The 12,135-nt window shown below is 39.0% G+C and overlaps 7 protein-coding genes across 7 annotated transcripts; 2 read left to right on the top strand and 5 right to left on the bottom strand.

Moving 5' to 3' along the window:
• On the bottom strand, nucleotides 1-3,966 carry Eint_070070 (putative Gcn1p-like translational activator; the record flags this gene model as incomplete). The annotated part of the gene is made up of 1 exon (XM_003073086.1): nucleotides 1-3,966. The coding sequence occupies one exon, from the start codon at nucleotides 3,964-3,966 to the stop codon at nucleotides 1-3; it is 3,966 nt and encodes a 1,321-aa protein (XP_003073132.1).
• An 89-nt stretch (nucleotides 3,967-4,055) lies between these two features.
• Eint_070060 (anti-silencing protein 1) lies at nucleotides 4,056-4,925 on the top strand (the record flags this gene model as incomplete). Its single annotated transcript, XM_003073085.2, has 1 exon — nucleotides 4,056-4,925. One exon carries the CDS (start codon nucleotides 4,056-4,058, stop codon nucleotides 4,923-4,925), a length of 870 nt encoding a protein of 289 aa, XP_003073131.2.
• Nucleotides 4,926-4,978: 53 nt separating this feature from the next.
• Eint_070050 (uncharacterized protein) lies at nucleotides 4,979-5,632 on the bottom strand (the record flags this gene model as incomplete). The annotated part of the gene is made up of 1 exon (XM_003073084.1): nucleotides 4,979-5,632. The coding sequence occupies one exon, from the start codon at nucleotides 5,630-5,632 to the stop codon at nucleotides 4,979-4,981; it is 654 nt and encodes a 217-aa protein (XP_003073130.1).
• Nucleotides 5,633-5,722: 90 nt separating this feature from the next.
• Nucleotides 5,723-6,034, bottom strand: Eint_070040 (60S acidic ribosomal protein domain-containing protein; the record flags this gene model as incomplete). Its single annotated transcript, XM_003073083.1, has 1 exon — nucleotides 5,723-6,034. The coding sequence occupies one exon, from the start codon at nucleotides 6,032-6,034 to the stop codon at nucleotides 5,723-5,725; it is 312 nt and encodes a 103-aa protein (XP_003073129.1).
• Nucleotides 6,035-6,090: 56 nt separating this feature from the next.
• Eint_070030 (NGG1p-interacting factor 3-like protein) lies at nucleotides 6,091-6,819 on the bottom strand (the record flags this gene model as incomplete). The annotated part of the gene is made up of 1 exon (XM_003073082.1): nucleotides 6,091-6,819. The coding sequence occupies one exon, from the start codon at nucleotides 6,817-6,819 to the stop codon at nucleotides 6,091-6,093; it is 729 nt and encodes a 242-aa protein (XP_003073128.1).
• A 51-nt stretch (nucleotides 6,820-6,870) lies between these two features.
• Nucleotides 6,871-10,818, bottom strand: Eint_070020 (DNA-directed RNA polymerase subunit alpha; the record flags this gene model as incomplete). Its single annotated transcript, XM_003073081.1, has 1 exon — nucleotides 6,871-10,818. The coding sequence occupies one exon, from the start codon at nucleotides 10,816-10,818 to the stop codon at nucleotides 6,871-6,873; it is 3,948 nt and encodes a 1,315-aa protein (XP_003073127.1).
• Nucleotides 10,819-10,893: 75 nt separating this feature from the next.
• On the top strand, nucleotides 10,894-11,664 carry Eint_070010 (snoRNA-binding rRNA-processing protein UTP6; the record flags this gene model as incomplete). The annotated part of the gene is made up of 1 exon (XM_003073080.1): nucleotides 10,894-11,664. The coding sequence occupies one exon, from the start codon at nucleotides 10,894-10,896 to the stop codon at nucleotides 11,662-11,664; it is 771 nt and encodes a 256-aa protein (XP_003073126.1).
• Between the last annotated feature and the right edge of the window lie 471 nt (nucleotides 11,665-12,135).

The following is a 12,135-nucleotide window of genomic DNA, read 5'->3' as shown; positions in this document are numbered from 1 at the left end:
TCAAAGATATCCGCTATCATCAAGAAGACGCCTAATCATCAGACCGAAGACCCCAAGCTTGGCACTGTATCTTTTGTATAGAAGATTGAGGGATGGAAGAACTGCCTCTCTTTTCTCATAGGAAAGATAGTTTCGAAGAAGATGGCCACTCAAAACAAAGAGCGAGTCTTCAATTTCCATGTCGGAAACAACGTAGTTTAGCCTTTCCAATGCCCTCAGGGAATTTGTGGTGCAGAGGATTTTGATTAGCGATTGAGAATCGTTGACATTCTTATATGAAACATCCAGAAGGAGATTTAGGTAGTCGGGAATGATCAAAGGCTTCAACTCTTGATAATTCAGGGTGTTAAACGCCCTGATGAATAACTCTCTTTGATGGCCTTGATCATCCATTTTTTCTCCAGATCCGTAAAATATTGATGTGTATAAAGGATCAGACACTAAAAGACATTTCTCCAGCTTTTCAGACGGCTTCATGCATTTCAAAAGCTTTTTTATATGGGCCGTATTTGGCTCCTTTTCGATAAGCATAGACTCAAGGAGACTCATCTTATCGGAATTCTTCAAAAACTTGAACAAGGAGGTTTTTCCTGTCATTTTAAACAGATCAATTCCTAAATGGCTATCTCCGGTAAATAGATCAGACATTACCAGGTCATCTATTCTATTTCCCACTATTTCAATTACCTTTTCTCTGTACGATGGGATTTGGAGGAGCAACCGGAAAATATCCGTCGACGAGTTTTGGATGCTGAAATCCAATGCTTGGTTCATATACTTACCTGACTTAACGCATTCCATTAGTATTACTTCAAGTACCTCCTTCTTCGAGATAATCTTTAGCCCTTCCTCGCACTTGTTCAGCCCTAGTGGATTGGATATGGAATTGTCATTACTCCCGACATGCTCTTCATTCATGGCATCTTCTAGATATTTCTCAACATATCCACTATATTTTGTGATTAAATCACTTAGAGCACCCATGATAGAATCACGAAATGGACTGGAGCTTTCCTTGTATCCTAAGGATCCAAGAATGGTCCTGTAAATATCCTTTAATGCCGAGTTAGTGTTCACCACTTTGGACTTCCATATGTCTAGAGCTTTTTTCCGAAGTGCTGAGTGTGTATCATTTCTTAAGATAAACAGCATTGCCAGCACTCGGCTATCTTCTCCACCCTTCTTGTCAAACAGCTCTATGCAAAGAAGCCTTGTTTTCCATTGCCCGATAATACAACAAGTTAGAAGAAATTCTAGAATGTCCATCGACTCAAAGGCCTTTGACGCTATTTCTTGCTTCATAGTGTCAGAGCTAAGAAATAGTCTCTTGAGAAGAGGTTTGAAGATTGGGAGATATTCCTTGAAAATAGGAAGCTCGGGTGCATAGGCAAGAAAGAAAGGCTCTACATAGAGAGAACCCTCCCCTGTATCTTCTCTAATGTCTACATCACCAGATCCTTTTCTTATTATTCTGTTAATAACACTCTCGGCAATTTCATTATTGGAAGCTTTAAGACACCTTACTAAAAACTTATTAACTCGAAGAGAAAGCCCCATATTATCAATCAATCGATCAAAGGAAATATCCCCTCCAAATTTCATAAGAGATGCTACAACGCTACAGCATTCGTCCAAATAAAATGCATTTTCAATAACGAATGAAGATAGGCTTTCGAATATAACAGGGAATACTAGCTTTAGGTCCTGAGGATGGGCAATAAACTCCAAACTGGAGAGGATCGGAAAAACATCCTCTTTAAGTTCCTTGATATGCATGGTAAGAGTCTGAACAAGCATGTTCAAGGTATTAAAGCAAAGATAATGGTTAAACTGCTGTCTTCTAATCGATTTGAAGAAGGACTTGGCATACATCTTATCTATTATTGATTGAACCATCTGGGATTTAAGACAGACCAGCTCTGGAGTTATGATGGGGATCTCCATAAGAAGCCTTCTACTTTCATTGCATATCTGGATGTTGGAATTGTGGAGAAGAGGTGTGAGAGTGTCAATGTACTTGACAATGTGATGGGATGTAACGCTGTTGGAGTCCATACTTTTCAAAATGATCAATCGGAGATTTTGGACTCCCCCAACTATGGATTCAAGGAGTGAGTCCATGATTGTATAGACCAGATACCTATTCCTTAGATGAACCGAAAACATTGTTTCAATCATCTGATGGAACGGAACCAAGTACATTAAGCTCAGATCTCCAAGGCTAAGAACCTTTGAATAGTCTGTACTATCGAAAGAGCTTTCTTCCTTTAAACAGTTTGTAGCCTGCTCACATATCTCTTCAAAATATTCACACATATAATACTTTGCATCTTCGGGACGTATTAATGTAAGGAGATAAATGAACTCAACAATATTCGAAGAAGGTATGGGATCCATGAGAGTACTCATCATGTATATTTCATTCCCTTCATTGGTATCTCCATAGACTGCTTCTGCATATGATTTGTTGGATTTCAAACTTTTTAGCATTTTTGACTCGTGTCTTAGGATCTTATGGATGCATATACCCTCTTCGATTGTGCAGTTTTCTTTATCTATTTCTTCAAAGTACTTTCTACGAAGGTCTCTATGTCTAAAGCAATAATCAAACAGTAATTCCGGTCTTTTCTCAACCAAGGAGTCATAGATATTGTGGCTTAAGGTCTTGAATATTTCATCGTAGGTCTTTTCCACCCATACTTCGTCTTCGATTTCAAATATTCTAAAATCAAACTCACCTAGAAGAGCCTTTCTGTAAATGCATTCCAACAAAAAACTTCTTTCGTCGCTATCTTGTTTAAGCATCACATTTGTTATTTCCTGTGTTGAAAAAGATTCCACTACATATTCTACGGCCTCTTTTCTATAAATGCCATCTCCATAGCTTATCGATTTGTAGATCGATGGGCCTTCTTCTTTGGAAGTACTTCTTCTATAAATAAGAATTCTCGCCAAATCCTCATCTTCAAAGATCTTGAACTTTTCTATGCATTCCAAAAATACTCTTCTATTTGTGATTAAGGTATTCCATAAGGTCTTGCTTATATCTCTTGGAATATCGGATTTCAGGGCTCTAGATATGATGTCCCTACACTTTTGCACACTTCCAGAATATATTCCTATATATTCTATGGTTTGAGTAACAAAGATTAAACCAATGTCACTTTGAAGGAACTCCTCTACGCTATACCCGTCAAACACTCTTTCAACTACTCCAACATCTTCGATAGTTTTATGATTGTTTTTCTTTATGAAATTGTAGACTCTCATAAACACGGAATATTTTCCAGATCTGTCTTCAAGAATTCCATTTTTAAGATATTCATCAAGATCTGCTCTATATTTTTCTGGAGTTTGGGACCTATCAATGAGCGTATTAAGATAGTATTCGAAGTCTTCCCGCTTCAAATATCTTTTGATTAAAAACAATCTTTCCTCCTCGTTCATATACATCAAATTCTTAGTTAAATAGGTCACAACCCCTGGATATCTAATCAACCCAGCTATCTTAGGTTTTGTAATGCAACTTAAAGTGTTAAAATCCTGTCTTTCAGTCGCCAATCTAGATTCTGTAACTTTCGGACTCTTATAAAGCTTCATAAGAACCTTTGTGTAGTGCTTAAAGATTGTAGCCTCTTCCTCAAAAAGTATTTCAACAAAACTTATTGGAAAGAAATCCACCAACCAGGCAAAGAAAGACCCCACATACCCGTTTACTAGCTCGTTTTTCTTCATGAAGTCTTTGATGGATTCTTTATGAAAGAGGCCGAGCTTGTGGGCTTTGCATGCTTTTAGTCCAAGGATTAGATAGTCTGTTGACTTGCCAAACAAGATTTCCAAAGCCTGCAGGATGCAGCCCTCAAGATTGATTCTTTCCCCTTTATTCTCGGAAGGGAGACGGAGAAGCAAATCCTCAAGTTTCGAAGAATGATAGTTATAGTCCTTCTTTTCAACCTTTTCTGGCATAATTAGCCCATGGCCAGAAATTTTTTATGTTTGCCTTTCACTGTGTTTTCGTTTTTAAGCTTAAAAATTTGATCCTTCTTTCAGGAACAATGGGATACTTGAAGCTCAAAAGCGTTGAAGTTGATAACACCGTAAGGAGATTGATGGACCCTCTCAAATTCAACTTTCGGTTTGCATGTTCTAATGAAATAAAGCGTGGAGTCGAGTTTGTCGTTTTGTACAACATGGATGTACACTCAGACGAAAATGACCAGGTACTCGCAGAAATCGAAGTTGCACCTATACCTAAGGGGAAGATCGAGTTTAGCATTGATGCAAATGCCCCTGATGTAGATAGAATACCGCTTGACGAACTGTTTGGATTGACGTCTATTCTCATAATTGGGAAGTACCAAGGACGGCAGTTTATTAGAATCGGCTATATTGTCGATGTAAGCTACCCGGGAATTCCTAGCAGTAAGCTTGTGAAGAATGACGTTGAGGAGCCATCAGAAGAGATTGGAGATAAGGAGGAAGAAGAAGAAGGAGAAGAAAGTTCTGAAGGAGAAACAGAGACCGATGACTCAAGTTATTTGGACAAGGATGAAGAGAAAGAAGAAGAGACAGAGCCGAGAACATTTATGGAAGCTGTAGAAGAAGTAGTTAAAGAAGGAAAGGAAAGGGTGTTTGAATCCGAAGGAAAAGAAGAAGAGAAAAATGAAAAAGTAGAGTCGGATTCCTACTCGGAGATTAACAGAGAACTTAATAAAGGTGTAGCGGAAGAAACAGAAAAAGATGATGAAGATAAAGATATAATCGAATACTGTGGCTACAAGATCGATAAGAAGCAAATCGAGGTGAAGCTTATGGATCCTCCCGTAATCAATCTATTTGAGATAGAATGGGAGGAAGAAACTTTTGATAAGGAGAAGTCTAAGGATAGCGATGAAGCTCCTGTGAAGAAGCAAAAAGTTGAATAAATCCTAACTATATTTATCATTGGACATTTCTATTGAACTTTGCAAGGGCATTCCTATCCGTCTTTCTTTCGGCCTATGTTGAGATGTTCTAAATACTTCAAAATGTTTGGAGGAGGCCCATCTAGATTAACAGGAACCTTATAATACCATCTTTTAGAAAAAACCATTGTAAGGAAGCAATATAAATAGAAAACGGTGGTACCCCAACTCCAATATCCAAGAGGGATAAGGAGAATAGAGCTCATTAAACATTCTAAAAGCTTGAGTCCTTTTCTTTTGTAAATAATTAAGTTAGTGATGATAAGCTTACTAAGGAACATGGTTCCCATTAAATAAAGCCATATACTGTGGAACACAACAGATTGGACCGAAAAAACCCTGCTGTAAGTTCTGTAAAGTATGAAGTTTTGGAAGAAGGTGTTCTTTATGCATTTCTGATTGTTTTGCTTACATTTTCTACATAAAGGAAGCTTCTTGAAGTATTCACGAAATGTAGTGCACACAATGGACTTCTTCTCAGAGTACTTCAGTCTACATTTTTTGCAAAGATGGTCTCCAACAGATATTTGACTTATTTCCTCAATAGGAAGATTGGAATATTGCTGTCTTCCATCTTTGTATACGTAGTATATTTCACACTCCTCGCAGTAGTATTTTCCATTAAGAGGAAGCATCTTCCTAGACTTACAGTACTCGCATTCGCTCATAGAAGGGATCGCTTGTATTTTCAAGTCAACCCAGTTGGAAAGAAAAATACAGAAAGAATGTAGAAAATAAATTTAGGAAGGTCATTTTAATTAAAACGCAGCAAAGATATCGAAATCCTCTTCTTCCTCATCTTTGGTTTCAGCGGCTTGAGATGGTGCCGATGCATCTGTAGACTGAGCAGGCGCTTGCTCTCGGGCCGATGAAATTGCAAGGGATGCCATAAACTCCTTTCCCTTTGACATTACTTCGTCAATGCTTTTCCCAGCAACTTTGGAAAGGAATAGGCGCATCGTCTCAGGCTCAACCTTACCACCTATCGCATCAAACAGGTCCATCATTGATTTCTCGTTGAGCTCTTTCCCTACCTTATCAAACATGACATAGGCTGCAACATATTCCATCTTCGAGGGTAAAATTTTTTAGGAAATATGATTCCAATCCACACACCATCGGGCACTCATATTATTGTAACGGGATCTTTGTCTCTGGTTGAAATAAAAATCTTGTAATCGGGGAGCTCCTCCTGTAGTTTGCCGGAAATGTGTTCCAGACATATTCGTTCACTATTACTGTGTTCCATCAGAACAACAGTTGCATTGTTTGCAATGCACGACAGTAGGTCGTGGTGGGACATTTCTCCAGTAACAACAATTGAGTTTTTAAGAGGTGTGTTGCGAAATGTTGCTCCAACACCAACATACATGGATTCCGGGACACTTTCCATTGTATGCCCTCTTGCTAAGCATATCCGGAAATTCCTTATTCCGCTCTTCTCCTTGAGAATAGAAATAGCATTCTCTATGGTTGAAGTATTAGGTCCGTAATTCTTTTTATAAAGAAAAGCCCCGTTATTGATCAAGCTATATATATAGTTGTTCATCAATGGATCTAATGCAGTGTGTGGGGAGAAAACGCTGATTCCATTGCTAATGCATCTAATAACAATAGATTCCTTGGGCCCAAGTTTCTTTATGGCCTTGAATATTATGGGATGATATGCAATAATGTTCTTAATACCAAGCTCGATGGATTCTTCCAGTACAGGCTCTGTCAGGTCAATTGTTAAGAGTACTTTATTGTCTTCTACTCCAGAGTCTATTATCACACCTACATTGTCCCAATCGGTCTTAGCTCTTCGCAGAGAGGCAAATCTCCCGATGGCTTTGCCTATCTCATGTATCGACATTTAATGGGATAACAGACACAAACATTAGAAGAGCTCTTTTTTAAAAAATGTCTAAGAATCGCGCCTCCAGTACAGATCAATGGACCCAGTACCAATGCAGATTGGAATTCCAAGAATTATGGACTCGCTGACACCGCATATCTCATCGGATTTGTTTTGTGCAGCTGCCTCAAACAAATAATCACTGGTTTGCTCAAAAGATGCTAACATAAGAGTAGATCTGGACATCTTTGAGATTCCAAACCTTGTTATTCCAAATACTTCTCCCCTATATGTCATTGTGTCTGCCAGGAGCATTATATGCCTTGGATCTATTTTGATCCCATGGTTGCTTATAGTATATTCGATCTCGTGGATTATCTGGGCCCTTGCCGCTTCAATCCCCAATACTTCCTCTACTTCCGTTACACTGTTGCTAGTCACACTACTGCACCTTATTCCATCTGTGTTTATAACACTCAAGAGTCCAGTCCCCTCGATCACCAGACTATACTGTCCCTTATTGCTATTTATAATCACCCTGCTTATTTGGGGTGCTCCACATATTCTTGTGCCCAGCAATTTCTTCTTGATCTTTTGAAGGTTGAAGTAGCTCTGGTCAGTGATCTTCTTGATAAATACCCTGAGGACATTATTACCTACAATCCTTATTTGGTCATGAAGACTTAACAACCTCTCAATTTTATGAATATCTAAATTTAACTTTAGGCGAGAAAGGCTTTCCAAATCTATGGCAATGTCGAGGAATATTTCTTCTTTATCAACAACCTCTGTTAACGAAGAACATATATCCTTCAGGGAAATTCTGCCAATCCTACCTTTTATAACCTCAGCAGCAAACAGATTCTGTGAATCATTTAGTTCTGCATTTATAATGGGTGTACTAATGTTACAAACAGCATTAATTATCTCCTTCAACCTTGGAACACCAAGGGTGATGTTCATACTGGCTACTCCTGCAAAGTGGAATGTTTTCAGTGTCATCTGGGTTCCCGGCTCTCCAATACTCTGCCCAGCTATTGCTCCAACTGTTGTTCCGGGCTCGATAATCAAATCCATCATTTTTTGCGATACCATGAAGAAAAATGTTCTTACAAAGTCCCTGGATGAAAAATATGGGAAAGAAGTCCCATCAAAAGAGAATCTTTCCTCACTCTTAGATTTTATGAGCTCCTGAAGGCTTTTTACAAATCTTTTGTTAATCATGCGCTCAATGGGATATCCCTTAGGTATTAGTTCTCTGAGGCTATCAATCACATCGCAACTTTCTGGTTGAAGAGAATGCGAGAACCGACCCGAATTGAGCTGATGCAAAAAAACAGACTTGGCTTGCAAAAACACCCTTTCAAGATTAACAGGATCATCTCCTTCCGAGATTACGGGGTCGATCTGATCTTCACCATAGGAAAACTGGACCACCTCCATATTTGAATTCCTAACACTACCGTCGTACTGGACACTTAGATCCTCAAGAGCCTTCATAAGACGTCTTTGCATATATCCCGTTTCTGCAGTCTTCACAGCTGTATCAACAAGCCCTTCCCGCCCACTCACTGCATGGAAAAAGAATTCTGGAGACGTTAGTCCATCAAAGAAAGAGTTCCGTACAAATCCTTTTGATTCAGGAGTCCTCGATCCTTTACGGAAATGGGGAAGACATCTATCGTCCATTCCATTTGGAATCCTGGTTCCGCTCACAATCTGTTGCCCTACACAGGCTACCATCTGAGAAACATTAATTTTGGAGCCTTTGGATCCACATGCTTGCATTGTGTTCGGAGAGTTTCTGATACTTAGCTCGTTTATGCATATAGATCCACATTCCTCTCTAATTCTGTTGAGAATTGAAGATATCTCCATTTCCAGCATTTCTTCACTGGACTCCGATTTTTTCGAATATTCCAAAATCTTGTTTTCGCACTCCAAATATCCTTTTCCGACAACTGTCTCCTTCTTTTGCCGTAATATCGGCCCTGGTTGTACATCGTCAAGGCCTATGCTGAAACCAACTTCTCCAAGATATCTTGAACATAACTTCGTTATGCTATTCATGACTCTTATTGCAGCCTTATTACTCACTTTCATTATTGCATAAATAAGGCTGTCCTTTTTATTTTCTCCTCCTATTATCGATTTGTCAAGGCGCCCGAAGTAATAGAGGTTGTCCAATATTATCACACTTCCGTCGTTAGGATCATCATGAGTCTTGAATGATCTGTTCTTACCTACGAGAGAAATGCACCCACCATAAGGACTTCGGTAATCCTCCCTACTTGCAGCAAATGAGTCCTTGATAAGAGCCTCTACCAATTGTTTTCCAGTAAATAGCTCCACAGGCTTCTTTATCGCTGGTTTCATACTGATTCTTGTCTCTGAAAAATAGCTTACAAGCTGCCCAAATCTCTCTCGATCGAAAAAGGTATCTTTTCCAGTTATCAAATATAATCCAGTAATAAAGTCTTGGGTGGCAGCTACAATCGGCTCTCCATGTCTTGGCGTGACAATGTTATTTGAAACAGACATCAAAATGGATGATTCGGCTCGTGCTTTCTCTGTTTGAGGAACATGAACATTCATTTCATCCCCATCAAAGTCTGCGTTGTATGGTGTACAAACACACTCATTGAACCGGAGAGTCTTATTCCCATGAACCTTAACCTTATGAGACATAATACTCATCCGATGAAGAGAAGGCTGTCTGTTAAATAAAACCATATCTCCATCCAGTAAGTGTCGCTCGACAACCTCTCCTTCTTTGAGTTCTGTGTCTTTCTTCCCATACATCAAAAACCTCTTGAACTTCTCTCCAACCACATAATTAGCCCCCGGATACTTTTCAGGGCCATTTAACACTAGAGCCTGCAGCTTCTTCTTATTGAAGCTTGTGACCCTTTCGGAAATAGTCAATATCTTGGCCATTCTTTCCGGTATCCCCACCTCCTCGATGCTTAGATTTGGATCAGGTGAGATAACCGTCCTTCCACTGAAATCAACTCTCTTCCCACTTAGATTGCATCTAAATCTTCCATTCTTTCCCTTTAGCCTTTGAACTATTCCTCGGATCGGCTGCCCGGGAATCCCTACCTGGGGAAGCTCCGAATTGATGAGTAGTGCACATTGAAGCTGAAGATGATCCCAATCCTCGTTTATAAGGTTTAGCGGGTTTCCCTTTTCTATTCCTTCCTTAAGCACCTTGTTAGTATGGACAATTTCGCTTATTTTAATTGTTATGTCATCTTCATTTGTTCCCTCATCATCCATAGATACACTTGGACGAATGCAGGATGGTGGAACTATGATGCTTTGTATTATAAGTCGTTCAGGTGACTCGGAAAACCCAAGGAGTTCGTAGTCGTCTTCCTTCATCATCCTAAATATGTTAAGCGCCATTAAAGGATTTATTTCTTCGTAATCCGAAGAATTTACTCCTCCCGATCCTTTATTTTTATCTTTTTTCCTCTTTTCAAGATCTTCAATCTCATGAACCATTCTGAATCCAAACGTTTTCTTGACTTGTCCATTCCTAGAGGAGCATACAAAGCAAACATTCGCCTTCTTACATTCCGCAATAATCTTTCTTAAAATAAGCTTGGTGTCGTTTCCACCACTACTCTCTCGTAACTTCTTTTTGAAGTATATCTTCTTTTTTTCTCCAAGAAGGATGGATCCACAGCTCTTGCAAAGACAATTTAGCGTAGAAATCGTGTTCTTAACTAGCCCTATATTGAAAACCGGAAGAACCAGCTTCACCTCTCCAAAGTGTCCGATACACGTAGCCAATCCTTCTCCACATGTTGCACACTTGTCCTTCTTGTTTCCAACACCTAACCTCAAGTCCAAGGGGCCATTCGGTAAAGGCACTCTCGTGTTTATGTCATACAGATCCTTGCTCGAAATCTCATGCACCGATAGTCCCGAAATATCCCGCGGTGATAACAAGCCAAAAGATATCCTTTTGATTCTTATATCCACTTCATCTTCCTCGACTCTTTTGAGCATGGGTGAGAGACCAGTATGGGAATTCAGAAAAATTTGGTTTAAGACAAAATAAGAAGAGAATAAAAAGAAAGGCCCATGGTAGAAAGTATACAGCTAGGCATGGAAAGAATGATATCGGAGTTGGAAGACTACAAGACTAGAGGAATCTTCTCCCCACACGAGTTAAGAAAGATAGTAGAGACAAGGAAAAAGTATGAGCTCCGACTTCAAAGGCCAGAAAAAAAACTTTTAGATTTCATGCGCTATATAAAAAGCGAGTGCATATTAGAAAAAATAAGAGACAAAAGAGTAAAGAAAAAGAATGTTGGGTTTTCACTCCATGACATGAACATATCAAAAAAAATAGTGGAGTTATATCGATCTGCTCTGTATAGATTCAATGACCCAAGAATAGTTTCACAGTTTACCGCTTATGTCATGGGAAAGAAAATGTATGGGGAAATGAAAAATGTGTTTGCAGAGTGCTGTACAAGAAATCCACTAGATGTTGATCTTTGGATATATTGTGCATTCAAGCTGTTTGAGGTTGGAGACATCGAAAGTGCCAGAGCTATGTTCCTCAAGGGCATTAGAATGAATAGTAAAAGCACCAGAATAAGAATTGAATTCTTCAGAATGGAAGTTATGTATATCGAGAAAATAGAGATTCAGAATAAGGAAATAGGGCTAGATTCAGACGATAAAGATGAAATCGAGAGAGGAGAAGTTGCATTTGCAATATTTGTTGACTGCTTTAATAGCCCGTCTTTTACAGGAAAGGAGGTAAACGAAGTTTTAAAAATCTCCGAAAGTGTTAAAGAGCTTAAAGAAAAAATCGGAGAGTACGCTAGGAGTAAGGGCCTATAATTAAATCGTCTTACAATACATTACTGCCTCAAATCCCTTACATGTATTTTAGATAGCTGATAAAACACTATGGATAATTTCCCATCTCTCGGCCTTAACAAGACAGAGCCCCAATTTAAAGATTCTAAGCCATTTTCATACTACAGGGTAAGAGAGTAAATACTATAGACGGAATTGAATTGTATAATGAAAGCAAAACTTCAAAGAGGAATTGGATTTCCGATAGCATGACATATAAGAAGGCTTAGCGACCTGAAGAAGGATTCTCAAGACATAAGGAAAGTTAGGGAGTTTATTGGGAATAGAGAACTTTCATTCGCAGTGTAGGCATTTGAGGTTGGAAGCCTAACTAATGATGGTAGTTGGGTTAAGAAGATGTCGATAAGATCTATGGTTCAAAAGAGACAGGATGCAGAGGAAAAGAAATAAGAAGAGGAAGAAGAACTGTTAGGGGCAGTTGGAGGAGTTTCT

The sequence above is a fragment of the Encephalitozoon intestinalis genome, chromosome VII, assembly GCF_000146465.1.
Source record: "Encephalitozoon intestinalis ATCC 50506 chromosome VII, complete sequence".
Lineage (NCBI taxonomy): Eukaryota > Fungi > Microsporidia > Unikaryonidae > Encephalitozoon > Encephalitozoon intestinalis.
This window is presented reverse-complemented; position numbering and strand designations above follow the sequence as displayed.